Genomic DNA, 26,884 nt, shown 5'->3' with positions numbered 1-26,884 from the left:
AGTATTTTGGCGGGCTGTGATGGCGTCATAATACCTGCTTTATTGTTGGCTGTTTGCCGAAAATAGTCAAATTACAAGCTCACAATGTGTCAAGCTTGTAGATGGGCTATTTTAAGAGCGTGACACCCATGTGTAGCCAAGCATGAAATGACTTGTCTTGTAGTTCTACTTGATCTCTCTAGTGGAGACTAGATCCAATGGATCTGACCTGGTCCTCACACACACACACACACACACACACACACACACACACACACACACACACACACACACACACACACACACACACACACACACACACACACACATATGGAATGTCAGAACAGGTCAGCTCCATATATGGAGATCTAAGGGTTTGAGGTCAGATGTAGAGTTGCTGGCCCGGCTCTCATGTATGCAGATCTAGGTGATGATCCAGTCTTCTCCATGCATGGCTATCCAGGGTTAGATGAGGTCAGTGTCGTGATCTTCATGTATGGAGATTGCCATAAATGGTGGCGTGACATGTCACGAGGTGTGACGTCACGAGGCGTGAGCCGCGTGACCATATATGGAGGCGTGGTGCCGCGAGGCGTCACCATATATGGAGGCGTGGCGTCACCAGGCGTGACCATATATGGAGGCGTGGGGGTGGCAGACTATAACTGACGGACGAGAGACGCATGTTTCCATGGTAAAGGACATTTAGGGACACATTTAGGGTAGTTATGGACACAGGATGACACCCGATACCTGTTTTCACGTGTGTGGTGTGTGTGTGTGTGTGTCTGTGTGTGTGCATGTGTGCATGTGCGTGTGCGTGTGTGAGAACCAGGTCACCTTATGTAACACTAGGCAGTGGCTTCAGATTTTCAGATCATCACAATGGTAGGGAAACCCCCTCACACATGCACACACACACATGCACACACACACACACACATACACACACAAACAAACATCACGCACGCACATTGTGAACATGTTGACGTTTGTTCGGTCTAGTGATACTATAAGTCTATTTAGTGTTTTCTAGGACTGTCCTCCACCAAAATACATTAATAGTCAGCTAATAATCAATGGAATTAATCGAAATAAGAGTGACTTTAGCTGTATTATCGCACAATGTGTATCAAGGTTATAATAGTTTTCGTTTTTTCATTATAGGTTAGTTTTAGTTAGTTTTGACATATTTTTTTAGTTTTTAGAGCGGGGTTTGCTAGTTTTTATTTTGGTGAAAATGCTTAGTTTTAGTTTAGTTATAGTTTTTTTCGTACGTAAAACTTGAAATGAGGAAATTAATAGAATTCATTTAAAAGGATTATATTAAAAACTAAGGGTATTTTGTCTATAATTTCAGTTAGTTTTGAGGACACACAATACAGTTTCAGTTTAGTTATCGTTTTTTAATTTATTTTTAGTTTTCATCAGTTAACTAAAATGTTTTTTTAATTCTAGTTTTCGTTTTTTTTGTTAGTTTTAGTTAACTATTATAACCTTGATGTGTATATGTCAATGAGGAACATACCTGTACATATAGCCTCCGGTATTTCTAATGATCAATTTCTTCTCTAGTCAATGAGAGCAACTGCTTTTAATTTCTCGCCCAGCGTTTGATTTACGTCTTGGCGAGGTAACTGCACGACCCAAAGCTCCACCGTCCGAATATAGCGTCAGGCGGAACCTTGGATATAGAGTCAAGCAATTGGAAATGGGTCCGACATTAAACATTGTAAACGCAACTCTGCCCTTCATGCCTTCAGTGCCCACTTACTTGACTACCGGTAATTATCTAAAAACAAAGTGAGCAACACCCACAGCCAAAATACTAGAGGGAGCGTGAACAATGATCTGGTGCCACCCACTTTTAGAACAAAATGGGTAAATTCACCTTCCACAAGCACTGCCACTCAGCTGTGGAATGCCCCTGACCCTTTCCCTCAAAGCAAGCACATCACTGGCTTCCTTTTAAAACAGGCCTGAACATATACCTGTCAGAGCAGGAGATGAGATGATGACCTCTTTATCCCCCTTCCGACTGGAAAAATGGGACCCAATGCCTCCCTGCTTGACACTCGGCATCAAGGGTTGGATGGGGGGTAAGTCCCTGCGACATACTAGCGTCGTGTCCAGGGGGTGTACTACTACTTGTACATCAAGCTGCCTCACGCTACAGAAACAGGAGATAGGCTCCTGCCCTATGGGCCTCATGGCTCGGCAAGGCTTCTTTGCTTAGTCACACGCATGTTTGACGTTCACATTTCACACACAGCAGAAAGGACATGTAGATGTCTGTCTGTCTGTCTGTCTGTCTGTGGAGTGTATACATTAAGTGGTTTAAACTTGACTCTCTTTGTCTGTGTGTCTGTCCCTGTCTTTCATGTGTCTCTCTATCTATTCTATACCCTATCTCTCTCCTCTGTCTGTCTGTCCGTCTGTCCGTCCCTCCAGATGTGAAGTCCTCTGCAGAGGTGAAGAATGGGAGACACACGACGGAGCCCAGAGAGACGACGTCCCCAGCTGTCCCCAATAAGTCGTCAGTGCTGTCCTGGTTCCTGGTCCTGTCCCTGCTGGGCGTGTGGAGCTCCGTGGCCGTGGTTTACTTTGACGTGGTCGACTACAACAGCGTCATAGGTCAGTGGCTCCCGCACTTTTTCATGTCAAGGACCCCGACAAATGACGCTAATTAGGCCCACGGACTTTGCACACATACACACACACACACACACACACACACACACACACACACACACACACACACACACACACACACACACACACACTGCCGGTAACCAGTGAACAACCTCCACCCCGAGTGTTTCAAATTGGTGGTGTTTTAACAGCCCACTTCATTTTGGCCTTTAGAGCGTCGCAGCGTTTATTTAAAGACCTTTAAGCCTCGGACACAGCCGAGTTGACAAGTCATGACAATAAACCTTTTCTTTTTGTTGGTTTCCCGACAAATCATTAGAAAGAAGGTCTGCAGGGTACAACACTTTATTTATTTATGTTTTACTTCTTTCTAATTATTTGTGACTGGCGCTGACAAGAAAGAGGGACTCATGTTGGCCAGAGTAATTTTTCAGTTTTTTTTTTTTTTTTTTCAGATTATTGAAGTACAGAATTGGTCTATTTAGTGTGTAGCGCTATGCGCAATTTTTTTGTCAACATTCCGAGCAAAAGTTTGAAGCGGGTCGGTTGGACTGTTCTCAACATGAAAGTGTTGAATGCAGAAGTGAAATGCAGAAGTGCGTGACTGCTGTGACAGACGGAACACGTTTGATGTCTGGCATTGGTTGAGACACAGGAACCATCTCCAACCACAGGAAACACACACACACACACACACACACACACACACACACACACACACACACACACACACAGTACACACACACACACACAGAGGGAGAGAGAGATTGTACCTCATTTCTTAAAATGAGGTACAATTTGACACCGATATCTGCTACTGTGATGTCTGCTTCTAACGCCAGCTGCTTCTAATTCTTTCTCTTTCTCTTTCTTTCTTTCTTTCTTTCTTTATTTCTCTGTGTTAACCGCGTGCAGCCAGAGCCAAGGAGTTCCGTGTGAACTTCTCTGAGGTTCTGCAAGGTAGGGGGCAAGCACACACTCGCTCACATGCACGCTCGCACCCACACACACACACACGCTCGCATGCACGCTCGCTCGCATGCACACACACACACACACACACACACACACACACACACACACGCACACGTACGCACGCACACACACTGTTGTTGCTACTATTGATGATCCTTATTTATTTACTTGCCGTACTTAGAGGATATTTACGGTGTTTGTTTTAGAGCACTCAGGGCACACATGGTTTCGTTTGTAGTGTGTTTTCAACGTGTTTATAGTAAAAACCCTCCTCCTCCTCCCGTCTCCATCTCCTCTCTGTATAGGCAAACTGTCGGTCTACGATGCAGACGGAGACGGAGACTTTGACGTGGAGGACGCTAAAGTTCTACTTGGCAAGTACACCTGTCTGTCTGTCTGTCTGTCTGTCTGTCTGTCTGTCTGTCTGTCTGTCTGTCTATTATCCAATACATCCTGTAATGGTTTTAGAGGTACAAGCCCCGGAACTTATATCTGGAGAACTCGAGGACGGACCAAGGATGTTCTTCATTATTTGTGCCGGCTGTGATCGAAGTTGGCACAATCTTTAAACCTCGAAATGAAAGGGTGGAAATTATATAATCAAAAAACAATCTATTTGTTATCTGTTTAAATCAAATGCATTCATTTCCCTGCCTGCCTTCAGTTGTTTTTCCACCTATATACCGTACCTTTGGAACATCATAGAATGTTCTGCCCTCAAACGCCGGCTTATACACCACCCGATTCAGCTGGACCTGTTCTCATTTTGAATCCATCAAAGTGAGGTTGTGTGATGAACGATTAAAAAGCGCATGCTTTCTAGGCGCCGACTACCAAGCTAGGGACTGAGTTCATGTATAATTGTTTTCCAGCGTGTATACATACTGTACAGTACGTACAGTATACAGCCGGTTGTACATGGTGTGGTTCTATGTCGGCAGTAAACCCTGAAAGACGTGAACTCGTTTAGACCTGCGGACGCATCCGTGTCACCTTATAGCTTTTAGCCACTTTAAAACCCATTTTGGGGGCGGGAACCCCTTTTGGTGTCGGCATTATGCTATGCTTTAGCTATTGAAAAAATAGCAGATCTACAAGCTCAAGCTACGAGCTTGTATAGGTCTGCTATCTTTGAAAAATCGACTGAACGACTGACACGGAAACATGGCTTTTTCAGAAAACTGTCAGGATGTATAGAAGACGTTTTTAGAATCTGATCTCGGGTCAAAATGGTTTAAACTTTAGCGGCTTTAAAATGGCAGATCTACGAGCTTGTAGACCTGCTATTTTTGTGAAAACATGTTCAAATCTTTGAATATATATTATTTCACAGCGAATGTTTTTAACTCAAATCTTTGTTTCTGGGGGAGGTCCGTGGAACAACATATTTTCCTCTCTTTTCCCTTTTTACCTCCTTTCAAGATTTTTATATATATATATATATATATATATATATATAAATAGAAGCTTATATCTGTAGTCTGTACGTCTCTAAATGTTCTGATGAATTGAAAAGGGTGGACCCTGTTGTAAACAAGTGTTATGCTTTTATCAGTGTGTCGTCCACATGCAGTAACAGTCTTTGTATTGAGTTGTGCTTTTCATGGGAAATGTATCCATTCTGCAAACTGTACTTCAATCAATCAATAAATAAGAGCAAACATTGTGTAAACATGGCAACAATGTTCAGTAACTAGTAAATACAGTATGTTCAGTGGCATTTGGTTATAAACGTCTCGCTGTTGTTGGAGCAAAGATGGCTGCCACCATTCACTGTTGTGTTTGGATGGAGGCAGACAGACAGACAGGCAGACAGACAGGTAGACAGGCAGACAGACAGACAGACAGACAGGCGGTGAGTGTGTGTGTGACATGTTGTTGGTCAGAGAGACTTGAACTCACAACTTTTCTCTCTCTCCCCTCTCCATCACGTCATTGTGATTTGGTTTTGTCTTTGTTTCATTTGGTCGTGTATCGTTCCGTCCGCCCTCCTCCATCGCTCCTCCCCATTATTTATTTACTTTCCCATCCGTCACCAACTTCCTGCTTGAGGCTCCTCCCCTCTCCTTCCTTCCTTCCTTCCTTCCTTCCTTCCTTCCTTCCTTCCTTCCTTCCTTCCTTCATTTTCCATCTCACTCTCTCTCTCTCTCTCTCTCTCTCTCTCTCTCTCTCTCTCTCTCTCTCTCTCTCTCTACCTCTCTCTCTCTCTCTCTCTCTCTCGCCCCAGGCCTGAACAAAGATGGCGGCGGTAGCGACAATGGCGAGTCACTAGAGGAGGTTCTTGACATTTTAGCCGAGGAGGGCTCCGATTGGTTCTTTGGCTTCTTCACCTTCCTGTATGAGCTGGTTGCTCCGCCCCTAGAGGCGGAGCTTGGCGCTGAGGAGGAGGAGGCGGGGCCTCCCGAGGAAGGTGACTCTGTGGACGGGGTCACGCTGGACCTCCGCAACCAATAGCAGAGCAGAACCGACGTTCCCCCCCCCCCCCCCCCCGAGCCCCGGCGGCCAATAGCGAGGCCCCGCTAATTATGGAAGCGATTGGGGGACTGGTAATCGGAGCGGACGATTGGCCGGTTGTTTGTGTTGTCATGGAGACAAAACTCACTTATTCAGATTCGGATTATTATTTTTTTTTTTTTAATAATACGATTTTGGCGACACAGAGAAAAAACAAACTACCTGATGTCATTATTTAATTTGCCCATGTCTGGACCAATCAGGAAGCAGGATGGTCCCTCTGGTCCAATCATAAAGCAGGACGGTCAAATAATAGTCTTGCGTTGCCGGTTAAAGTTTGGATTGATCGAGAGGCCGTGCAGGGGGACAAAAAGCTCCTCTCGTTGGCTGACACCGATTGGCTGGAGAAATAGTTATCAATCAACGTAATCAGTTGGAGAGAGAGCTATCAATCAAGGTGATCAGTCGGATGTCGGATGCTTAGAGAAGATGATCCAGACTCCTAGATGAAGACGGCCACTTTACATTGACATAATGCTGATATATTGCCCAGCCCTAGTTCAAAGATAATCATTTCTTACGTCCCCGATGATGTAATTCTGGCCAACTAATGTCCGTCTATCTGTCTGTGTGCACTGAGGTATATCTTTGCTGTGTTGTTTTTGGGAGCTTTATATTAAATTATAAGTACCGCGTTTGTGTAACGCCGTTATTTCCGGCAGTAACTCGTACTGTAAATGCATTTTCTTTTCTTTTTTTAAGATTCAGAAACTCGGTTATACCGTTAGTACATGTTCTGTTCTTTTTCATGTATAGTCTATACTAAACAAGACTGTTATGGCGTCCAAATAGGCTATACAGTGCCACAATATGTGACACAATTTGACTGAGGGACTGCCATTGGATTTTTTTCATGTCATATGAAAGCAGGGAATCATAGCTTCAAATTGACATGTTGGTTGTTCAGTTTGACCCACCAGTTTTGGAGATATGGCTTATGGAGTAATGACTTGCAGAGAAACAGCGAGTTGAGAAAACAGGCTTGAGAGGTTCACTTCTGTGGCCTCTAACATTACACCTAGCTACGTTACGCTATGTTTAAGCATTTATTTCATATTTACATGTCGATTTCAGCTCTGACACTTATTTCAGACATGCTCTAGTATGTGACGAGTCTGCCTGTGCTATTAACTCATCAAATAAAAAAATTAAAAACCTCCTCTGGTGAAAAGCTGTAATTTGCGCGATGGCAGTCTCTCAGTAAAATCTGGTCACATATATTCTCACTACTTCATTTTTGTCGTCGAGCACGAAGAAAAGAACGTTTCAATGTAAGTCGTGTGACTAACCGTCTTAACGGCCGTGGGGCAGTCCACTACTCCTCCTCCAAACGGACGTGGTCTCCGTCGTTACAAACTTGAACACCAAGCACGGAAACGTTTTGCGTGCGTGCGTGCGAGCGTGTGTGTGTGTGAGAGAGAGAGAGAGAGAGAGATGATATTGCATTTTGTTGTTATTCTTTATGTCATGTCTATAAATTGATTGCATATAGGGCCTAAATGGAAACAAGAACGCAAGGACCTTTATTTTGGTGCTATCCCCTTTTGAACTGAATGTTTGTCTGTACTCTGTCGCTGTGTTTTTTTTCTTTTTTTCATTTATTTACTTTTTTTCATCACCTTGGTTGCCAGGCACTGCGTGCACGTACGACGTGCACAATGACCCGACTATCTACGAACTATGGTTCGTACGGGAAGCCTTTTTCCCCGACATTGGCATGAGTATAACTGCTCTGCTTGGCTCAATGTCGGACAGCTGTATATATACCAGGGGTCATCAATCATCGCCATGTTGGCTTGTTGTGGTGGACATTTTTGTCAACATTCAATTTTTTTGCCACAGACATGCAGAATGAGTGGACAATAATATTACCAGAAACGCATTAATAGATAAACCCTGAATGACCACAATAGGTCTGTAACTTGAGTGTTCAAATGGAACCAATTAATGGACAATTTGGTCCATTTGGTTCCAAATTTGGTTTACAAATCACCTTTTTTTAAATGATTTATCTTCCCCCCAAAGCTTTTTTCACAATTTTTATTTAACTACATTGCAAAGATAATTGCCTTCCTTGATGTATTAATGAGCATCAATAACGACCATCACCTGGGCACAGTCACAGACACATATACAGCTCCTCTCTCCAGGCCTCTACCGTCTCATTTCTCTCCAAAATCATGTGAATATGATGGAATATGATTACAGCTGACATTTCTTATCACACACTAGCCCCCCCCTAAAAAAAAAAGAAAAACGTTTTTTTTTTTTTTTTTTTTTCGATTAAAAAATAAATAAATCGATACATATCGTCGGGATATAATATCGATATATATCGCGATATACGATATATCGTTACATGCCTAGTCACAATACATAATTGTCATACTTCTTATGAAGAAAACCTGGATACTTGACATTCAGTATGTGTGTTGTTGTGATCAAAATACATTATCATGGTGTGTGAAATCTAAAATGTCGCCACGGACATGACAAAGACTTTGCCACGGTACGATTGTGTCCGTGTAGTATACAGACATGTTGGTGACCCCTGGTACATCCGGCTCGACGCTGCTATTAGTATGTTATCTTATAGCATTATCTGATCGACAATAAAGAAACATGTTGTTCCATTTGAAAAAAAGAAACATGTTGATTGAGTGATTGAACATTGTATTCACAGTATGTAGAATGGGTACAGTTTAAAATAAAGTCCGGGTCAATGAATAAACTGCTACTGCGATACAGGAAAAGGCACTAAGACTTGTTTACCTCAGGGTCCTTCATTTTCAATTCATCAGAACATTTAAACACTTATACCGCCACCTGCTGGGCGCACACAGCCGACCTCAAGACTGCCGAAGGCCATTTCAGTGCTGCACACCCTGTTTCTGGGCGTCCGTGTGTAATGCTAAATAAATAGCGCCAACGCTATAGCGAGCTAAAATGAAGCCATCCTTGCTCTAGAAAGCGCCAATGTTTTCCATCTAGACCACCGGGTAATCGGCAAAGACCTTCCGAACGTTGCGCGTTTTATCCAAAACCACGGAGAGCTCCGTATAGATTTCGAAAAATAGCAGATCTACAAGCTCATAGCGCGCCACCGAGTGGCGCGCTACGAGCTTGTAGGTCTGCTATTTTTGGGAAAATAGAAGAACGACTGACATAGAAACATGGCTTTTTCAGAAAACTGTCGGGATGTATAGAAGACATTTATAGAATCTGATCTCGGGTCAGAATGGGTTGATGATTTTCACAAAATGCGTGCGTGCATTGTGTTGGTTCTATTGTTTATATTGCGTGTGTGTGTGTGTGTGTGTGTGTGTGTGTGTGTGTGTGTGTGTGCGCGCGTGTGTGTGTGTGTGTGTGTGTGTGTTGCTTGTGTGCGTCAGATGAGAGACCGTTAAAAGGTGCTCGGATCAGAAAAGACAGACTGAAAAGAGGTACAGTGTGTCCTCCTGTGTGCTTGTGCATGTTGTGTGTGTGTGTGTGTGTGTGTTTGTGTGTGTGTTTCAGCGGGCTGCCAACAGTGTGAGTGCATGAGCTCTGTGTGCTCTTTGAACATTTAAGCGTGCACACGTCTAACTGTGTGGGTGTGTGTGTGGGGGGGGGGGGTCGGGGGTAAAACAGTTTTTAAGGTCAACTGTGTGGTTTGCCTTAAAAACCGCTTTGTCCCGACGCGGCCCTTTGGTGTGGTTTGGGCTTAACTAAAATCAAGTATTCACACAAGTCAAGTCACACGTTGATAGATTTGTGTGCGTGCGTGCGTGCGCGCGTGCGTGCGCGCGTGCGTGCGTGTGTGTGCATGTGTGCGTGATTCTGGACTTTGTCTGTATTTGGTTGAACTCACGGTTATTTGAACAGGCGTGGATCCTGTCGGTAATCTGTGTGTAATCTTGTGTGTTTAACAACTGCGGCATGTTGTCGTTACTGCTATATTTAAATCACATGTGCCGAATCCTATCCTAGTTTGCTGTGTGTAGCAGAAATGGAACGTGTATTTTTTTTTATTTTTAGATATGAGATATTTTTTTAAAACAATATTTCCGTGAACAGAAATGGCAACACGGAAGGCTGCTTCTTTTCACGACTTTGGCGGCGATATTATAGGACGTCTGGTAGTTAGTTTGTCGAATCGTCAGACATGTGGTACTTAACAAAAAAATCTAAACAAATCGACCCATTGTGAATGCCCCCATGTAGCTGCAATGCTGCATGCATGTGCCATGGTCAGTGATGTAAATAGGTTTTCAATGTAATGACTCCCAGGGATGCAGGGATGGTCTTTTAGAGATGAATCCCAGGGACATTTTATGAGTCCCATTTTGCCATTTTGACAAATAACGTTTAACTTGCAGCATTATATGGTTTCATATTCATGTAGAAAACAGAAGAAGAAATTATTATTATAACTAAAGCTAGCAAAATACACTAGAATTAAAAAAACAGTACAGAAGTGCATCCCGTGAATGCAGAGGTCGTTGTTTTATTGCGTCCCTTAACTATAAACTGCGTTTTGGGATGCAAAATGCACCCTATTTTAATCTCTGTATGGTATACTAGAATGAGAGGAGCGCTTGCTTAACAACACACACACAGACACAACATAACACGTGTCTGTTTTACTGCGGGGTGGGGCTTAGAGCAACTCGAGCATTGGTCGGTAATGTTCATGTCATTTAAAAAATGCCATATTTAGTTATTTCTTATTCAAAATAACTGGTGGCGGGAACAATAAGGACGTAGGGGGTGGGTACATGTGTGTGCAGTTTCTCCTGAATATACTTTATTTAGGAGTGTGTGTGTGTGTGTGTGTGTGTGTGTGTGTGTGTGTGTGTGTGTGTGTGTGTGTGTGTGTGTGTGCGCGCGCGCGTGCGTGTGTGCGTTCATACAAACAGACAAGGCTGTGGAGGTTTCTGCTTCAGAAATTGAACTGCCAAAAGGTAGCTCTCGCACACACAGCTGTTCGTTATTAGCATGATGTGTGAGCTGGTGTGTATCAGCATGTTGTCTCATCAACATGTGGAGTTTCTCCTAAATATACTTTATTTAGGAGTGTGTGTGTGTGTGACGTGTGTGTGCACATGCGGCGTGTGCGTGCGTATGCGTGCGTTCATACCAGCAGACAAGGCTGTGGAGGTTTCTGCTTCAGAAATTGAACTGCCAAAAGGTAGCTCTCGCGCACACAGCTGTTCATTATCAGCATGATGTGTGAGCTGGTGTGTATCAGCATGCCTGCATGCCTTCGTGTGTTAGCATACCGAATGTGTGTGTGTGCGTGTTTTTGCAGAACGTAATGTTAGTTTAACTTGCCTTTGAATTACCCTATAGCCTGAATATAAGACGTTTTTTTTAATATCCAATGGAAATATCCCAATAAACGGGGTTGTATTATAACCGGAGACTTATATGACATTCAATGTTCTTTTTACACGAAGGAGTCTTGGGAAAAATGGGGGTCGTCTTATAACCGGAGTCTTATATTCAGTATGTAAATACAGCTAACGTCAGATGTACGGTAGCTGACAAATAGACAACGATGAAAGCAAAAGCAAAATCCATGGGTTAGATGCCGCAGTGTTGTTTATGACGTTCTATTTTAGTCTATTTAGTCTATTTTAGTCATATAGTCTCTTGAATAGTTTTCATTTAGTTTCAGTCACATTTTAGTCACCTGGAATGTTTTAGTGTCAGTCTCGTTTTAAGTCGACTAAATATAAGATTTTAGTCGACTAAATCTACAGTTTATTTAGTCGACTACATTTTATTTTGGTGGGCCTTGATGCCATCGTAATGATGGCTTTTTTTTTATATGCTATTTTTAGCATGCAACCAAGTGTTAAATGACTCGCTAGTCCCTTCCTAACATTTTAGTCTAGTTTTTATTTGTTGACGAAATGTATAGTCTTAGTTGGTTTTAATTTAGTTTCCATTTAGTTTCCATTTAGTTTCCGTCAGTGAAAAAAAGGTAGTCGACGGACATTTTTCGTCATAGTTTTAGTCGACGAAATCGACACTGGTCTCGCGGGCAGCCCAGCAGGGAGCCGACGGTAGGTGTGGCACTCCACCTCAGCTCAGCTGCTGCTACTTAACTTGATTAGTTGATTTACCCAACCCTTTGATGCTGAGTGCCAAGCAGGGAGGCATTGGCTCCCATTTTTTACAGTCTTTGGTAATAATGACCCGGCCGGGCATCGAACCCCCGACCTCCCAGTTTCAGGGCGGACACTCTAACCACAAGGCCACTGTTTGGTCCCGCGTGTTACCGGTTGATAGACCGACAATAACATTTTGGCCACACTTTGGCTATAATTTGAAGAGTTGAATTCCTAAGGAGACAGACGATAATGGCTAAATTAATATATATATTTTTTTTTGTAACAACAGATGCTTGCGGACTGCACAATGTATTAACCATAAAACAATACTAAACACCTTCGCCGGAAGCCTTTTTTAACCCCGAGAGCACCGAGCACCCTACCAAACAAACTTGTCCTCAATACCTGCTCACCCCCTCCCAGACCAGCCAGCCAATCAGACCAGCCAATCAAACCAGCCAGCCAATCAGACCTCGGGGCTGAAGCTGCGCTGGGCCCTGAGGGAGGAGCTGAGGGCGGTCCACGAGCGGATGGAGGCCAAGCGCATCGCCCGGCTGGTGCTGGAGGAGGTGCGCGGCGTCCTGGACGGGGAGGAGCGGGAGCGGGAGGAGGCCTGGGCCCGCGGGGCGGCCGCGCGGGAGGCCCAGGAGCGCCGGGGCGAGGAGCGGAGGAGGGAGGAGGAGGAGCGCCGCGGACGGAGGGAGGAGGAGGAGCGGGGGAGGGGGGAGAGGGAGAGGGAGGAGGCGGAGAGGCTGCGGGCGGCGGCGGAGGAGAGGGAGAGGGAGCGGCGCCTCGAGGAGGAGAGGCTGGAGGGAGAGAGACTAGTGGAGAGGGAGAGAGTGGAGAGAGAGAGACTGGCCAAAGAGAGGGAGAGAGTGGAGAGAGAGAGACTGGCCAAAGAGAGGGAGAGAGTGGAGAGAGAGAGACTGGCCAAAGAGAAGGAGAGGCTGGCCAAAGAGAGGGAGAGGCTGGAAAAAGAGAGACTGGAAAAAGAGAGACTGGAAAAAGAGAGACTAGAAGAAGAGAGACTAGCCAAAGAGAAGGAGAGACTGGAAAAAGAGAGACTAGCCAAAGAGAAGCAGAGACTGGAGAGAGAGAGACTGGCCAAAGAGAGGGAGAGGCTGGAAAAAGAGAGACTGGAGAGAGAGAGACTGGAAAAAGAGAGACTAGCCAAAGAGAAGGAGAGACTTGATCGAGAAAGGGAGAGAGAGAGAGCAGAGAATGAGAGACTGGAGAGCGAGAGGCTAGCCAAAGAGAGACTGGAGAAAATGAGGCTGGAAAAAGTGCAGGCTGCTAAAGAGAGACTGGAGAGAGAGAGACTGGAGAGCGAGAGGCTAGCCAAAGAGAGACTGGAGAAGGAAAGGCTGGACAAGTTGCAGGCCGCCAAAGAGAGACTGGAGAGCGAGAGACTGGAGAAGACGCGGCTGGAGAGAGAGAGACTGGAGGCGGAGAAACGAGCCGAGAAAGAGAGAGCGGAAAAGGTTCGGGCGGCCAGAGAGAGACTGGCGCGCGAGAGACTAGAGCGAGAGAGAGTGGCGGCCAATAAGGAGAGGGAGCGGCAGGAGAGAGAGACACTGGACAAGGCGAGACTCCTCCTCCTCGCCAGGGAGAGAGAGAAAAGACTGGCCATGGCCGAGCGGGAGAGACTAGAGGCGGAGAGGCTGCAGGCAGGCGAGCGAGCAGAGAAGGAGAGGCTCGAGGGGACGAGGCTGGCGAGAGTGCAGGCCGCTAGGGAGAGACTGGAGCGAGAGAGACTGGAGAGGCCGGTGACGGAGGGACAGGAGGAGAGAGAGCGCGTGGCGGCCAGGGAGAGAGGGAGAGTCGCCTAGGGAGAGAACGGAGAGGGAGGAAGTGTCGAAGGTGCCCGCCGTCGTCGGCCATCAACTCAGAAGCAGCAATGACGCTGCCGTCACGCACTGATGATGTCACTTGATCTGATCCGTTATTGTTGAGCCTTAAGGGGGGGGGGGGGGGTCGTAAATGACTACAAGACACGATATTAACGGCCCATGGTTGTTGTAGTTTTAATGTTGCTCTATTGAAACTACACATTTTGGGCATTTTCTGTGAATCAAAGGATCACACAATGCCATTGCTTCACATCGCGTGCGTGTGCGCACACACACACACACACACACACACACACACACACACACGTGTTTACAGATCTGTGATTATGTCTTGTGCATGGGCTTGTAAATCTATCATTCTTTCATAGGTCTGTTTTGCAATACCGCCTGGTGACGGCAGATGAGACGTTTCAAGTCTTTATTATTTTAAAAATCACACCCGTGTGAACTGAGTGGTGCAACTCCCCTCCCCCCCCCCTCCTCTCTCTCTCTCTCTCTCTCTCTCTCTCTCATTAGCAGGCAACGGTGCAGCACTATCGCTCTCTCTCTCTCTGTTTCTGGCACAACTGGTACTCATTAAAGTCACATACCGGTAGTCACATAGGTGAACACGGACATTGCTGTTCCTTGGAGTGGTTGCACCACTCAAAAATAATAATTCACTGAATGATATTATAGAGCAGTAGATTAGTATGTTTAATGCATATATCTTAAATTTATATGGTAACGATCGATACGACTATATGATGTGTAACTTAAGAAGAATTAAACCTCAGGATTACGCCAGCAGGAAACTTCACTCTTAAAGAAGATGTATAATGTAATAAAGATCTGTATTCCTTCGATGTTGTTACAGTATGACATTTTCAACCTATATCTGCATGTAAGTGGTCGTCACTAACGACATTATGACGCGTCTAAATGGGTTATCACCCTTGGCACCAGCCAGCGCCATAACCCACGGCGCCGCGGCTTATAATAATTGCTCTTTGATAGCCAAACCCGGTAATCGCTTTATGTAAAAATCGACCGGCAGAAGCCAAACACATGTACAGTACCTCTCTACCCAGGTTGCTATAGGCAACCTTCAGTGTCCCTCCAGGCACACCCAATGGAATCCACTTATGATTTATTCTTTCCTTAAAAAACTTCTAACTAACAAAAAATATAATTAATTAAAAAAAAATTGATTCGTTGCTGATTAGGCTGCCATTCAAATAAAAGACAAACTAAATTAAAATTAATTAAAGCAACTGGTGGTGTCTATAGGCATATTCTGACTGCATACATTTGATTAGCGAATAGCTACACATGTGTCAGTCTAAAAAGAACAGTACTCTTCTGCACTCAAATAGGTCATTTAAAAATAAATATTCAAGCCACAACAGTTTTGTTCTTTGTTACTATAATCGTCACGTGTCATATTTTGCCTTGTATAGTCGCTACTGTACATGTCATCAGATTGTAAGGGAAGAGAGATGGCTCACTCCTCTTTAGTTTAGAACACTTAACACTGGAAGAAACTATGGTTAAGTGGGAAATGACCTTAGATAAATCGCAAAAAAACTCTAGCGATTAGTCGCCGATTCGATTAATCGATTACTAAATAAAAAATCGATTTGATTACGATTCATCGAATCCCCATGGATGATGTCACCGGTAGGCCGGTTGTTGTGTCTGAGCTTAGGCAGGTTGTGTCTGAGCTTAGGCAGGTTGTTGTGTCTGAGCTTAGGCAGGTTGTTGTGTCTGACCTGTCCACAGCTGAGCTCCTCTGAGAAACGCAAAAAGCGTGAGTAGACAAAAAACACGGCAGGAAGAAGAAGCGTTGGCTCCAAAGGTCAATAGGTCATTGCACATTACTGTATACTGTACTGTATTCATTGTGTTGTGCCCGAGGACCCCCCCCCCCCCCCCGTCTAAAACGAGATGACGCATATCAAGGTGCTGTCCTTTAAATACATTTCAATAATAACTTTGGTTGATGCCTATATACATTTAAAAAAAAAGGTCCCTTCTTTCAATGTACAGACCTGCGGGTTTTTTCCTATTGTTTTATTTATTATCCTAGCGTGTTCTTCTGGTTTCAGATAGCTGCCGTTCATTGGGTTTGTGTATAATATGCACGCGACTTCGTCTGATATTTTTAACAGAATACATGCACGGTGCAAAGTGTCAGCGCCGAGAAGCACTCTTTGTATATCCACTGGGGTGCGTGCGTGAGTGCGTGCGTGCGTTTGGCGTGCGCTAGGTATAAGACAATAGACGATGCCATGTCATGAACTCAAGTGTGTAGGGCCGGCCGGACAAATTAATCAAACATTAAAAAAACGATATTTAGAGCCAATGACCCACTTAATCTGGCTCATTTCTGTCTGTCTGTCTGCGCCTGCATTTGGCTAGCAGGATCAATAGTGGTCTTTTCTTCTTCTTATTATTATTATTATTATTATTATTATGTAGGGTCACTTTCTGACTGTGCAGATGCCCTGTATGTACTGTCTACACTTACTGTTGGGTGAGAAAACAATGTTCTGCACATTAACCCAATTAGGCCTGACGTTGAATTATTTTTTAAATGTATTTTTTCCCCTGAAAAACCTCATGTCTCTATATCCGTGGTGCTCAATATTTCATGTCAAGGACCCCAAAAATTATATGTAATATGCCTCTGCCCCCCCCCCCCCCCCAGGCAAAGATTTGAGTTAAAAAAGTTTGTTCTGAAAAAATACATATTCCAAATTTGTGCCACATTTTCATGATTTAAAAAAAAAATAGCAGACCTACAAGCTCGCTTGTAGATCTGCTATGTTTCAATAGCTAAAGCATAACATAATGCTAACACCAAAAAAGCACTTTGAGAACCACTCAATAAAGGAACTGGAATTGTAAATGTTATGAACCGCTGCCACCTACTGGCAACAACCATGGTGAGGTGTGTGTATACTCTTAAATTGTTAACTTGTCATTGAACTGAAGCTATTAGTAAAGACTATACCTTTGTGTGCCACTATTTCGGGGGTCACGACTTCTCTCTCTGCATTCTTCGGGTCCTAACCAGTCGGTTTCGTGACAAAGGGTTTGTTCATTTCTGACCTGAGATCAGATTCTAAAAATGTCTTCTACATCCTGACAGTTTTCCATTCTGACCTGAGATCAGCTTCTAAAAATGTCTTCTACATCCTGACAGTTTTCCATTCTGACCTGAGATCAGATTCTAAAAATGTCTTCTATGTCAGTCACGCTTCGGAAAGCTGTAAATGTCAAGCTTATTGTACAGTATGGTCTCCCCATGTTGTTTTTACATTGGCTTTTGCCTCCTCCTATACTTGGGAACGAGATGACTCTCCATTTAACCCATTCTGACCTGAGATCAGATTCTAACGCACAGAAGAATGGTGGTTCTTTAACTCATTTTGACCTGAGATCAGATTCTAAAATATGTCTTCTAAATCCTGACAGTTTAAAAAAATAGCAGACCTATATGAGCTCGTAGTGAGCTTGTAGATCTGCTATTTTTCAATAGCTAAAGCACAACATAATGCTAGCACCAAAAGGGGTTCCCGGCCTAAAATGGTTTAAGAGTTTATATTTTGATAAATAGAACAGGTTTTTTTTAACAGAACCCAGACAATGAAACTTTACTGTATGTACACAATGGGAAATAATAAGAAGAATACATGAATTCAGTGTATATTTCCATTGTTGTGAAATCATGTCTCTGGAGTCTGGCTACAGCTGCTGTTGACAATTTATATAAACTACCAACGTATACAATGCAGTTCACCGTTGCTCCCTTTAAAACACTTGTAATCTAAACAAAAACATCCTTTATACCTGGAGGGTCAATGAGTAGACCATAATGTTACCAGAAACACCCAAAGTGATAGCCCTGAATAACCATAACATGGTCTGTAACTCTGAGAGTGTACTTTCATTACAGTAAGCAAGGAAATACCTTGTTTTGGGTCAATTTATTAATGTATGTAATGTATTAAAGGACCACTTCACCACTTTTCAACCTATCTTCATATAATAGGTCCGCACTAATAATCATGATAAAATGGCACGATTTTTTTCTACTCAGACTGTGTCTCATAGGAGGGCTGTGGGCAGTTTAGAAACTGTCTTCCAGTGACATCATCATTAGGCAGATTTATTTTTAAACAAGACTTTTTTTACAAAAATGTTTAGATTTTCATTATTGTGAGATCGATGGCTTCCGTTTTCGCATTGCAACTTTTCTGGACTAGAAAGCCTGCAGTTTCTATTAGCTTGGATTCCCCATCGATGATGTCACTGGAAGACGGTTTGGGCCCACATCCCTCCTATGAGACACAGACAGAGTAGAAAGAAAATGCGCAATTTTTTCATAATTATTAGTGAGGACCTATTATTATGAAGATAGGTTGAAAAGTGGGTGAAGTGGTCCTTTAAGTACCCGTGTAATAAGTGGGGTACTGTATGGCTGAGAGTGGTCATTGTGTACATATATAACACCCTGTCGGTCATTTATCTATCAACAATGACCACTCAGCCATACTTGCATATAGTTCAACCTGGAGGAAAGATTGCAGTGTGATCTGAATGAAAAGAAGTTAGAAAGAATAGAGTCTCCTTGGTTGTGTCGATGGGCACGAAGCCAGAAATACGAGGCCGATCCCACCACTACTGTACATAGGTAATGGAATACATATACCTGTGTTGGTTTTTCATTGGTTTATCTATCTGTCAAACCAATCAGGTCTGAAGGAGAAGCCAGCTTCGCAGGGCGACTACACAGAACAGACAGCAGGTGAGAGCACGCACGCACGCACAGAGAGCCCCATGTGTGCCTGTCACATAATTGGAGTAATTATGTTAAACTAGCCACCTCAATTCACTTAAGGATTGTATAACAGTGCCCCTAATAGACCCGCTATTTTCAAAAAAGAATCTTGAAAGAAGTGTGACAAATTGGGGATATTTTTTGAAACATTTTTTATCCACTAGAACACTAAACACGGGTTGGAGAATTGTTTGTTCCCATAAGTATAGGTCTCATGAACAAGCGGGCCCCATCCCAGTTCTGTGCATAACATCTAATGTGACGCCTCTTGGAACTACGACTGGTAGCCTTTTTGTTAGCATTTTTGTTATGACTGCTTTGCACAAAACACATTTCCGAAAGGGCAAATGTATCTATCCGTCTTTCCCCTAGACAATATCTTTGTAATTTTTATAATGTTGCTTATGTCTGAGGTGGTCTTTCAGTATACCTTCAGGATGCTCAGTGACATCAAAGAAGGTATATGGTTTGTTTCCCTGCCCCACATCCCTGCTTTTTTGAGTGGCGCAACCACTCCAAGGAACAGCAATGTCCGTGTTCACCTATGTGTCCGTTCACCTATATGCGTCCGCCCGTTCACCTATGTGTTCACATGTGACGTTAATGAGTACCAGTAGGGGCGCTGTTTGCCAGAAACAGAGAGAGGGATAGAGCTGCACTACTGTTGCCTGCTATAATGAGAGACAGAGAGAGAGAGAGAGAGAGGTGTGAATTTCACCAAATGTTTAGTCATCGCATGATGGAGAAAAATCCCATATACCCACAATAGGCTTATTTTTTTATTATTATTCTTTTTTTTTCACTGGACCATTCTCTCATGTCTCAGGGTTGAGTGAACCAACGGAGTCGTTCCCAGCTCCATTAGTTAGTTTTTTTTAGGAATATTGTTGACGTTTTTCACTGATTTTTGCCCCCCATGATAGGCCCCCCCCCCACCCCCATTATATATGTTTGTGAAAAGTCACGATGAAATGTTTAAGTAGAGTACCTCGAGTTGCCACACGTATTGCTGTACTGCAATATATTTTGATGAGAAATATATGATCATGGAATATTTTACATTGGTGAGAAAAAGCATAGTGCAGTGTTCTAGGGATAACGATTATTAGGACCCACGATTACATTTGGGGGTCCTTGACGTGAAAATGTGTGAAGACCACTGACTCTAGAGCAGTTTTCACGTCGGAAAAAAAAAGTCTTCTGAAAGAATATATATTCAAAGATTTGTGCTGCATTTTCAAGATTTTTCAAAAATAGACCTACAAGCTTGTACGTCTGCTATTTTTCATATAACATAATGCTTAGTTAAAACACCAAAAGGGGTTCACGTCCTGAATGGGTTAACCCGTTCATCTGTCGATGCCTCCACACCACAGGGACCAATCGGCATGCACCAGAGGCTCAAACAACCAATGAAAATACGGCACAGCCGGATGGGGAGGGACTGACAGAAGCCACACCCACTGAGGCTGCCACAGGTGTGTGTGTGTGACTGTGTGTGTGTGTGTGTGTGTGTGTGTAGGCATGTTTATCTACATTCCAATGTAAAGATGAATGTCTGTTACTGTATTTTTTTTGCTGTCTCTTGGTCTGTCTATAATATCTAAAAAAAAAAATAGAAAAGCCAAAAACTAATCTTTAACCCATTTTGGGCCGGAGCCCCTTTTGGTGCTCTAAGCGTTATGTTATACTTAAGCTATTGAAACATAGCAATAGCAAAGTCGTGAAAATGTGGCGCAATTTTGCAATACATATTATATAGGGGTTCTTGACATGAAATAGTTTGAGAACCACTGACACAGAAACACATAGTTTATTTGGTTTTAGGAAAACTGTCATTTTGTAGAATCTATAGTGTCGGGTCTAAATGGTTTTAATAAAAAGGGTCGATGGAGGACGGACGGTGCAGGACGTCACAAACGTAACATGCGGACATGCATAATTATGGACCCTTCGCTAAACCACCAGCCCAAAAGCTATTGTCCAAGGGTGTTTTGGTTTAGACTAGTCATTGGTTAGACCAGTCATTAGTCCTACAACTACAACCTATCTCAAACCCTCACCCTAAACCTAACCTCCCACGGGGCAGCACACCTAAACCTAACCTTAACCCATGTCTGACCAATGACTAGTCTAAACTAAGTATGCACCCCATTGTCCAACACAAATAGTTTAGCAACCGTCGCTAAACTGGCATATATTCTCCGAGCTTCCCGTCACCTCATAGCTGTCGATGTTGTTTTGCACGGTGACGTGTTGTTGAACGCATGCACACAGCTTAACGTCGCGAGAGATTAGTTTTTTTTGTTTTTATTCCCTGTCCCATTGCATGTCTGTCTGTCTGTCTGTCTGTCTGTCTGTCTGTCTGTCTGTCTGTCTGTCTGTCTGTCTGTCTGTCTGTCTGTCTGTCTGTCTGTCTGTCTGTCTGTCTGTCTGTCTGTCTGTCTGAATGTATGCTGACACCTGACTGACTCTACTGTCTGTCTGTCTGTCCGTCCGTCTGTCTGTCTGTCTGTCTGCCTGGTCTCCAGTCTATGGATCTGAGGACATAGAGTCTGCAATCCAAGGTTCGTCTGATCTTGGAAAGCATGTTGGCACGTTAGCATGTTGGCACGTTAGCATGGCGGCGGCATGTTCAAGTTCAATACAGAGTCCTTTTCCGACGGCAGGGAGGTGTCTGCTTCAGACAGGCTTTCTAAGCTATAGTTGGGAGAGTCGGTACACCCATAGACCTTACATATAAAGGCTAGATGGCTCAAGGCGGAGTCTCTGACGTATAGTTCACCCGGCGGCCATCTTGCCCCCATAGACACAATGTTATGGTTATTTAAAAAGTATATGCCCCCATAGACACAATGTTATGGTCATTTAAAAAGTATATGCCCCATAGAGACAATGTTATGGTCATTTAAAAAGTACATGCCCCCATAGACACAATGTTATGGTTATTTAAAAAGTATATGCCCCATAGACACAATGTTATGGTTATTTAAAAAGTATATGCCCCCATAGACACAATGTTATGGTCATTTAAAAAGTATATGCCCCATAGAGACAATGTTATGGTCATTTAAAAAGTACATGCCCCCATAGACACAATGTTATGGTTATTTAAAAAGTACATGCCCCATAGACACAATGTTATGGTTATTTAAAAAGTATATGCCCCCATAGACACAATGTTATGGTTATTTAAAAAGTATATGCCCCCATAGACACAATGTTATGGTCATTTAAAAAGTATATGCCCCATAGAGACAATGTTATGGTCATTTAAAAAGTACATGCCCCCATAGACACAATGTTATGGTTATTTAAAAAGTATATGCCCCATAGACACAATGTTATGGTTATTTAAAAAGTATATGCCCCCATAGACACAATGTTATGGTCATTTAAAAAGTATATGCCCCATAGAGACAATGTTATGGTCATTTAAAAAGTACATGCCCCCATAGACACAATGTTATGGTCATTTAAAAAGTATATGCCCCATAGAGACAATGTTATGGTCATTTAAAAAGTACATGCCCCCATAGACACAATGTTATGGTCATTTAAAAAGTACATGCCCCATAGACACAATGTTATGGTTATTTAAAAAGTATATGCCCCATAGACACAATGTTATGGTTATTTAAAAAGTATATGCCCCATAGACACAATGTTATGGTCATTTAAAAAGTATATGCCCCATAGACACAATGTTATGGTTATTTAAAAAGTATATGCCCCCATAGACACAATGTTATGGTTATTTAAAAAGTACATGCCCCCATAGACACAATGTTATGGTTATTTAAAAAGTACATGCCCCATAGACACAATGTTATGGTTATTTAAAAAGTACATGCCCCCATAGACACAATGTTATGGTTATTTAAAAAGTACATGCCCCCATAGACACAATGTTATGGTTATTTAAAAAGTACATGCCCCCATAGACACAATGTTATGGTCATTTAAAAAGTATATGCCCCCATAGACACAATGTTATGCCGCCCCTCGGTAAGATGTCCGCCACATAGCAACGTCGCTCTCATTGGCCAGCAGTGCGGGTGAGCCATCTATAGCTTTCTATATACTGTGTATATATATATATATATATATATATTATATATATACACCTGGAGGTGTATATTGAGTCCTGAGGGAAAAACTAACTAATGTTCTGAGACTTAATATTGTATCACCTCCCTTTTTACGAAGAAAGGTTTCTACCAGGCTTTGGCATGTGTCTGTCTGTCTGTCTGTCTGTCTGTCTGTCTGTCTGTCTGTCTGTCTGTCTGTCTGTCTGTCTGTCTGTCTGTCTGTCTGTCTGTCTGTCTGTCTGTCTGTCTGAACCCTACAACTAATACTTAATTTGGTGTGTGTGTGTGTTGTGTGTGTGTGTGTCCGTGTGTCCGTCCAGCTGCCGTGCCTCTTCCCATGCCTGTTGAAGACAACTTCATCCCAGGTGAGACTGATGGACAGACGTGTTCATGAAATGCGATACAAGACAACGATGTGAAACGATCATCATTCTAATTAATTGTTTTTTGCCAGGTGAAAACCTGGTTTTAGCGACCTATAGTCATGATTGGATGCCCCTAAGCCAATGGGAGTCTGACCCCGTACTCTGAAACGCCGACCTAAGCCAATGGGAGTCTGACCCCGTACTCTGAAACGCCGACCTAAGCCAATGGGAGTCTGACCCCGTACTCTGAAGCCAATCAATCAATCAATCAATCAAGTCAAACCAATCAATCTTTATTCGCCACATACAGATTGAAAAAGTAGTATTTTATTTCTAAAATCCAGTGAAATGTATGTATAGGTCAGCCCATGCAGCAGATGGGGAGCAATAAAACAATAATTAAAAAAAAATCTGCACTTACTGTATAGGAATACCCATCTAGTTTAGTTTAGTTTATTTTGCACAATAAAAACAGTACAAAAAGGTAACATTAATAAAAGAGAAGTGTGTGCCGGTGAGAAAAGAAACCCAGGGAGGGCTTATATGTGGTTCTCACCAAGGTTAATATACAATTTAACAAATAGTAATATACAAATAGTAAGACAAAGTAATCAAACATAGGTATGGAAAATAACAGAAACAAAAACAACAAGAAATACATTATTTACACTTGTGAAGTGTGTGTGTGTGTGTGTGTGTGTGTGTGTGTGTGTGTGTGTGTGTGTGTGTGTGCGCGCGTGCGTGCTACATTACGTATTACATAACATTACGCAACAACGCAAAAGTCTGCGGGGGGAGCGCCCAGCGTTTTATACTGTAGCTGCGGGAGCAAATTTAGCGACGTAAACCAGCTGGCGCTATATCCCGGATGTTGCTGAAGTATAGCTAGACGACGTAGCCAAAACACGACCCGAGGCGATCGACGACAACAACGGAAGGTATAGGATTGATTCTAACGCGACTATAGCGGCGGCGGGACCGTGACGGGGCCACATAACACATAGTCTTTGCTTAGAATTGGACGTTATATGATTTTTAGATCAAGAGTCATTCACATTTTCAGATCTTCGGTCTCATCGGCTAAAAACATTGAATGTTGCGCAACAGACGCACCCATATAATTTTCATCCTTTGTAATTGTGTGTGTGTGTGTGTGTGTGTGTGTGTGTGTGTGTGTGTGTGTGTGTGTGTGTGTGTGTGTGTGTCTGTCTGTCTACATGTGTCTGCGTGCGTGCGTGCAAATATTACACCTCTGTTGCAGATGACCCACGAGACAGCGCACATCCTTATGGTAGGTACATGTCTGTCTGTCTGTCTGTCTGTCTTGTCTGTCCGCCTGTCATAATACATGCAGTAATGGCAATATTAATATTGTGTGTTTCAGAGGAGGAGCGGACAAACGGTATCGACACCACAGGAGGTAATTTGATTTTAATAATAATAATAATAATACAGCTGTTTGTAGATCACATAATCATGTGACTGATTCAAGACGATTGTTTCAGTTTTAGTTGAAGATCCATCAACACCAGAGACAATAGGTGAGACACACGCACGCGCACACGCGCACGCACACACACACACACACACACACACACACACACACACACACACACACACACACACACACACACACACACACACACACACACACACACACACACACACACACACACACACACATCTCCCCCCCCCCGGGGTCGGGGGTCAGGGCAGGACACGGTCAGGACACGATATAATGAAACTGAAAGTTTCTCACGTCGATATAGTTCTGCTTATCACACTGTACAACTTAGAAAGGGAACATTGGTCAACGTTGCTCTTTTAACTTGTACTTACTGTGTAATTATGAAAATTCTTTCAAATGTAACTAAAATTTGCATTTTCTCTCAGTCAAATTGATTCTTCATATCCATATGAGTGAAATGGCCTAAAATCCTCATGGGGATTACAATAAAATCACACCCGTGTGAACTGAGTGGTGCAACTCCCCTCTCCCCTACCCCCCTCCTCTCCTCTCTCTCTATCTCTATCTCTATCTCTATCTCTATCTCTATCTCTATCTCTATCTCTATCTCTATCTCTATCTCTATCTCTATCGCTATCGCTCTCGCTCTCGCTCTCGCTCTCGCTCTCATTAGCAGGCAACAGTGCAGCACTAATACTATCTCTCTCTCTCTCTCTCTGTTTATGGCACAACGGCGCCCCTACTGGTACTCATAGTCATACTGGTGCTCATGGCCACATAGGTGAACACATAGGTGAACACGGACATTGCTGTTCCTTGGAGTGGTTGCACCACTCAAAAAGTACATGGACCAGTGGATTTAGCGCCATCTAGCGATATTGACATCAGACGTCGGTGCTCTATTTCAGATTTTATTGAAGAGACATCCGGAGACTATTTCAGATTTTATTGAAGAGAGATATGGAGACTATTTCAGATTTTATTGAAGAGACATCCGGAGACTATTTCAGATTTTATTGAAGAGACATCCGGAGACTATTTCAGATTTTATTGAAGAGACATCCGGAGACTATTTCAGATTTTATTGAAGAGACATCCGGAGACTATTTCAGATTTTATTGAAGAGACATCCGGAGACTATTTCAGATTTTATTGAAGAGACATCCGGAGACTATTTCAGATTTTGTTGAAGAGACATCCGGAGACTATTTCAGATTTTATTGAAGAGACATCCGGAGACTATTTCAGATTTTGTTGAAGAGACATCCGGAGACTATTTCAGATTTTATTGAAGAGACATCCGGAGACTATTTCAGATTTTATTGAAGAGACATCCGGAGACTATTTCAGATTTTATTGAAGAGACATCCGGAGACTATTTCAGATTTTATTGAAGAGACATCCGGAGACTATTTCAGATTTTATTGAAGAGACATCCGGAGAATATTTCAGATTTTATTGAAGAGACATCCGGAGAATATTTCAGATTTTATTGAAGAGACATCCGGAGACTATTTCCGATTTTATTGAAGAGACATCCGGAGACTATTTCAGATTTTATTGAAGAGACATCCGGAGACTATTTCAGATTTTATTGAAGAGACATCCGGAGACTATTTCAGATTTTATTGAAGAGACATCCGGAGACTATTTCAGATTTTATTGAAGAGAAATCCGGAGACTATTTCAGATTTTATTGAAGAGACATCCGGAGACTATTTCAGATTTTATTGAAGAGACATCCGGAGACTATTTCAGATTTTATTGAAGAGACATCCGGAGACTATTTCAGATTTTATTGAAGAGACATCCGGAGACTATTTCAGATTTTATTGAAGAGACATCCGGAGACTATTTCAGATTTTATTGAAGAGACATCCGGAGACTATTTCAGATTTTATTGAAGAGACATCCGGAGACTATTTCAGATTTTATTGAAGAGACATCCGGAGAATATTTCAGATTTTATTGAAGAGACATCCGGAGACTATTTCAGATTTTATTGAAGAGACATCCGGAGACTATTTCAGATTTTATTGAAGAGACATCCGGAGACTATTTCAGATT

At 42.9% G+C, this 26,884-nt stretch overlaps 2 protein-coding genes across 5 annotated transcripts in view; both read left to right on the top strand.

Moving 5' to 3' along the window:
* Positions 1 to 26,884, top strand: part of LOC308336207 (aspartyl/asparaginyl beta-hydroxylase-like) — a 57,073-nt gene that overhangs the window by 8,915 nt on the left and 21,274 nt on the right. For 2 of the 4 annotated variants that reach the window (XM_080793505.1, XM_080793503.1), the window contains 10 exons: positions 2,431 to 2,613; positions 3,547 to 3,591; positions 3,912 to 3,980; positions 18,810 to 18,860; positions 20,270 to 20,371; positions 21,425 to 21,460; positions 23,305 to 23,349; positions 24,611 to 24,640; positions 24,734 to 24,769; positions 24,855 to 24,890. In XM_080793505.1, the coding sequence (XP_080649631.1) occupies positions 2,431 to 2,613; positions 3,547 to 3,591; positions 3,912 to 3,980; positions 18,810 to 18,860; positions 20,270 to 20,371; positions 21,425 to 21,460; positions 23,305 to 23,349; positions 24,611 to 24,640; positions 24,734 to 24,769; positions 24,855 to 24,890 (633 nt within the window). The remainder of the gene's footprint in view (positions 1 to 2,430; positions 2,614 to 3,546; positions 3,592 to 3,911; positions 3,981 to 18,809; positions 18,861 to 20,269; positions 20,372 to 21,424; positions 21,461 to 23,304; positions 23,350 to 24,610; positions 24,641 to 24,733; positions 24,770 to 24,854; positions 24,891 to 26,884) is intronic. The other 2 variants (XM_080793506.1, XM_080793504.1) reach the window with 2 other exon arrangements.
* LOC308335987 (uncharacterized protein) lies at positions 5,280 to 15,325 on the top strand (the record flags this gene model as incomplete). Its single annotated transcript, XM_080793230.1, has 3 exons — positions 5,280 to 5,295; positions 5,834 to 6,016; positions 12,642 to 15,325. The coding sequence occupies 3 exons, from the start codon at positions 5,280 to 5,282 to the stop codon at positions 14,045 to 14,047; spliced, it is 1,605 nt and encodes a 534-aa protein (XP_080649356.1). The 3' UTR covers positions 14,048 to 15,325.

The sequence above is a fragment of the Protomyctophum bolini genome, assembly GCF_963924005.1.
Source record: "Protomyctophum bolini genome assembly, chromosome: 21".
NCBI lineage: Eukaryota > Metazoa > Chordata > Actinopteri > Myctophiformes > Myctophidae > Protomyctophum > Protomyctophum bolini.
Note: the sequence above shows the minus strand (reverse complement) of the source record. Positions and strands in the feature narration are given on the sequence as shown.